We start from the raw sequence: 4636 nt of genomic DNA, 5'->3' as shown, positions 1-4636 counted from the left end.
TTCACTGATGTGAGGCGGTTACCTTTAAACACAGCCTCCTGCTACCCTGAGCAGACTTTCTCTTAGTAGATGTGACCAGGGCTAGGAAAGCCAGGAGTGGAAACGTAAGGATGACGAGCAGCTAGGGGAGGGAGCTTAGGGTAGAGGGGGTAGTGAGGGAGAAAGTCCAGCATGGATCCTGAGGTATATAACAACTATGTATGGAATAGGGACGGAGGGGCCTGGAGGCCAGCATGGGCTTTGATATGCAGCCACAGGTATATGTCAAATGAAGAGCCATATGTCCCTTCTGTCAGAGGTAAGGGAAATGCAGTCTTGGCTGAGCCTGTGTCACATTCCTGAGAAATGCTGGGTTTTACCTAACTGCCAACAACCGCTCTGAAGTTAAGCTTGAGGGAAGTCAGGACTGTCACTGCTGGACACTTGCACTACTTCTTGCAGTTCCAGGAACTGGAGTTTCCTTTGGGACCTGACAATACTGCAAAGCAATTCCAGGGTCTGAATAATCCATACTACCAAGAGGTCACTGCAGCCTCACTTCGCAACTTCTGACAATCCAACATTAATTAAAACACTCCATCAGAGACAGCAGCGTTTTCTTGTGTAGTCCAGTCCAGTCTGAGACACCATGAAGGTCTGAGTGACTGGCTTTGGCTATGCAGTGCTCCTGGCTACCCGGGCTGCCTTCACCTCTTGGTAAAGTGGATACTGTTGCCATGAATGACCTCTCATTGACTACAAAGACAAGGTGTTCCAGTGCAGTTCTAGCCATGGCATACTCCACAGCAGTCAAGGCTCAGAATGGGAAACTCAAAGGGAAGGCCATTTCCACCTTCCTGCAGTGACACTCCACCATCAAATGGGGTGATGCCAGTGCGGAGTATGTTATGGAGTCTACTGGCATCTTTACCACCATGGTGAACAAAGCCCACTTGAAGGGTGGAGCTCAAAATGTCATCACCTCCGCCCCTTCTGCTGATCATGTTTGTGATGGGTGTGAACCCTCAGAAGTATGACTAGCTCAAGACTGCCAGTAACACCTCTTGCATCACCAACTGCTTAACCCTCACCCCTAGCACCATCAAGGGACTTATGATCACAATTCACACCATCACAACTCAGAGGACCATAAATGTTTTAGGCCACAGGACTGCCTAAAGTATCCTTATATACACTGCTAAGGGTGTAGACATGCTCATCCCAGAGCTAAATGGGTAACGCATTGGTTTGGCTGCCTGTGTTCCATCCCACAGTGTGTCCATTGTGGATCTAAGAAGCCGTATGCTGCCAAGTACGATGACATTGATAAAGTGAACACGCGAAGGGCACCCTGGGCTACCTGAGGACAAGACTGTCTCCACGATCCCACCTTTGATGCGGGATCTGCGTCACCTCAGCACCTTTGTCAAGCTCACTTCCTTCATGGCCTCCAAGGAGTAAGAAGGCCCGAACCAGCCCAGCCATCCCAGCAGGACAGAGAGGGAGACAGAGGCCCCTGCTGCTGGAGTCCCTGTCCCAACTCAGCCCAGCCCCCACATTGAGCATCTCCCACTGCAGCTGGCCTTTGCTACTTTGTGGGTTCTTCTTTCTCCCACCTTTTATCCTTCTGGCCTTCACCGCTATCACTAGTTAGGAAAGAAGGAAAGGTGAGAGAGAGCGAGAGAGAGACTTGAATCTAATTTTTCTTTTCTTCTTCTTTGAACATGACTACTCACAAACCACAACCAACACTGCCTCTTGGAGCCTTAGACTTCATATCCCTGTGAAAAGTTTCCATTATCCCAAATTGCAGAAACTACCTGCAGCTGGCAAACCATGCCTCTACTAGAGCATGAGGCACATCAGTTGCTTTAAAGCAGCCCCATGTACCCACACCTGGGATTAAAATGAAAACATATCCTTATATTTCTGCATTTTTAAAAAAGATCCCAAAATTCCACAATTCTCACTACACTTATTTCTATCATAGATCCCTAGAAAGGAGCCTCATTCTTTTGAATACCATCAGTAAAGTTCACTGTAGGCACGCATGAAAATGCTTAGAACTGTAACTTTATTCAACAAAACCACAAATTCAAGGCTCCCAGCTTCCTGACCATGTTGGATGCCTCAAAAATAAAGGAGCTTCATTACAAAATCTGAAGCCTTAAAAAAAAAATCTGCTACAAAATGTCAAAATTATTCTAAAGTCATACTCATTCTGAAAATCAGGTTTTTATAGCATAAAAATAGCAACATGTTGACAACTTTATTTTGCTAAGACACTCACATAGAAGCAATACAACAATTTACATAGTCCATGGTCTCTAACCACGTAACCACCACAGTCGCTGAGTCCCCGCTGAGTCTGCGGAGCCCATGTTGCTGCCTGAGTCATTAGAAGTCTTGGCGGATGTTTTCCTTGTTGGCCTCCCCGTGCTGCTGCTTGATCTGATAGATCTCGTTCTCCAGCTGGACAATCGTCCGCTCAATCTCATAGTTCTTACTCACCAGCGACACCCAGCTAGGAAAGAGAGACAAAGAAAAAGACAGAGAGAAGAGGGAAAAATGAGCGGATGTAAAATTTCTTGCAGGGTTTATCTTAGACATATGTAGTTTCACTAAGGGCACTAACATTTTTAACTTTCCATTAAAAAAAATGTGAGGGACATTATGGGAAAGCAGGGGAAGGGTACACAGGGGCTCTCTGTATTACTTAAGTTACCCAACAATCGTCTCATGATAGTTACCTTAGGAAATCAGCAGAAACAAGAGACTCAGGGGGACAGAAGAGACAGGAAAACAGCATAAGATTAAAAGAACACAGGCAGAGGTTTACACAATGGACAAAATTCTGGAATTGACAAAAGAAACCACCACCACCAAACCCCATGGCCTTAAGTCACTATTTCCTGTAACTAAATCTCCAGGACAAAAGTAAAGAGCACTAGCGTGGAGAGAGCTGTGAAAGGCGTCGGCACGGACAACACTCAAGATGGAGAGCGTGGTGAGAAGATGCTGTGGGCAACGGAGAGACAGGGAAAACAGAAATCCGTCAACAATCATCACCACACTAGGCATTTAACCTTTTTATAAAAAGAGATGGTGTTACTGTGTAGCCAAGGCTAGCCTTAAAGTCACAATCTTTCTTCCTTAGTTCCAACATGTGAGGACTAAGGCACTTATGGGCACACATAGCCCATACAGTTAGGGATTTCTATAAATCTGTGTGTGCAGAAGGCTATGCATTAACAGGGGCAAACAAACTAAGGCATAAATTAGGCAAAGTATGAATTTTCCTATCTACAACATTGCCGGCCTGGAGTTGGGGCTGTGATGCCAGCACTGAGCAGTAAGTCAGCCCTGGCTGTGGTCAGTTACTCTGTATGCCTCTCCCTCCTCAGCACACAGCAGACATGTGAATGGCCCTTCTGTGACTCCCACGCAGTCCACGCACACATGAAACACTTGTACATGTACACATGAAACACGGAGTCACACACTCACTTTGACTCCATTTCCCTCAGCTTAGATCCAGCTGTAAGCTGCATGTTCTTTCGCTGCCAGTTCAAATCTTGAATGTGTTTCCTGTAAGAAGTTATTTACACAGTTCAATGATGCCTAACACAACAAAATCCACAGAACAATAGTACAATAGAGCAGCTTTATACTCTTCAGTGCCCACACATAACTACAGCTAGTTCTAGGAATTAACTTTATCTTAATTGTTTTCAATTACAAATTTCATAAAATTTATTCATGTGGGAGGGAGGAAACAAACAAACCACCAACCAACCAACATATTCCTAGATTGCAGCCTCCTCCTTCCTGGACTCGTCCTGGCTACAGCTGTGGGCTGTTCCGTGAGTGCCACACTACACTTCCAATGCTTATTCTACCCAACATCCACACTGGAGCCTAAGAGCCATTGAGAGATACTAAGAGCACGAACTGATCCAATTACAGTGGTTAGAGGCAGACTTAAGGTGGTGGTCGGATTAGATAAGGTTATCAGAGCAAAACTCCAAAACCTGAATACGAGTGGCTTCATAGAGACTAGATCTCACACATGCAGCCCTCTTGTCTCTTGTCATGTGATTCCAAGTACCATGTTGGGATCTGTCCCTAAGGGGGTTATCAACAGACCCAGTTCTTCAACCTTGAATTTCCACAACTGTAAGTCAAAATAAAGGTCTTTTCCTTCCACCTTACCAAGCCTGTGCTATCATTAGCAAGAGAACATGAACTAAGACAGTGGGTGTCCTTTCAGGTTCTTCCCCATATGTGTGTATGTCTGCAGTGTGTTATCCCGATGCCCTGTCTAACTCCCAAGGTGTTCTTTCCAGGTTTGCAGACTTGGGAGTTGTAGAGGATGTTTTCAGGTTTCAAGCTTATTTTTACCTCCACTTTGGTACAGCAAACTCAGTGCCAGATGCTAAACATAGATCAAAAATATCACAGTAAATTCTATTAACATTACTTAGTATTCTAATAGCTATTCGTTATATGGTCTACCTAATGTCTAAAACCAAAACCACTTTAAAAACAAAAATGCAGCCGGGCGTGGTGGTGCACGCCTTTAATCCCAGCACTTGGGAGGCAGAGGCAGGCGGATTTCTGAGTTCGAGGCCAGCCTGGTCTACAAAGTGAGTTCCAG

The 4636-nt window shown here is 45.3% G+C and overlaps 1 protein-coding gene across 1 annotated transcript in view; it reads right to left on the bottom strand.

The window, feature by feature from the left end:
- Nucleotides 1-2034: 2034 nt before the first annotated feature.
- The window catches only part of Bcas2 (BCAS2 pre-mRNA processing factor), a 7594-nt gene continuing 4992 nt past the window's right edge, over nt 2035-4636 (bottom strand). The window contains exons 6-7 of the mRNA XM_021157954.1: nt 3487-3567; nt 2035-2503 (exon numbers count right to left, since the gene is read on the bottom strand). Of these exons, the coding sequence (XP_021013613.1) occupies nt 2377-2503; nt 3487-3567 (208 nt within the window). The 3' untranslated portion in view covers nt 2035-2376. The remainder of the gene's footprint in view (nt 2504-3486; nt 3568-4636) is intronic.

Source organism: Mus caroli, chromosome 3 (assembly GCF_900094665.2).
Source record: "Mus caroli chromosome 3, CAROLI_EIJ_v1.1, whole genome shotgun sequence".
NCBI classification, from domain to species: Eukaryota; Metazoa; Chordata; class Mammalia; order Rodentia; family Muridae; genus Mus; species Mus caroli.
This window is presented reverse-complemented; position numbering and strand designations above follow the sequence as displayed.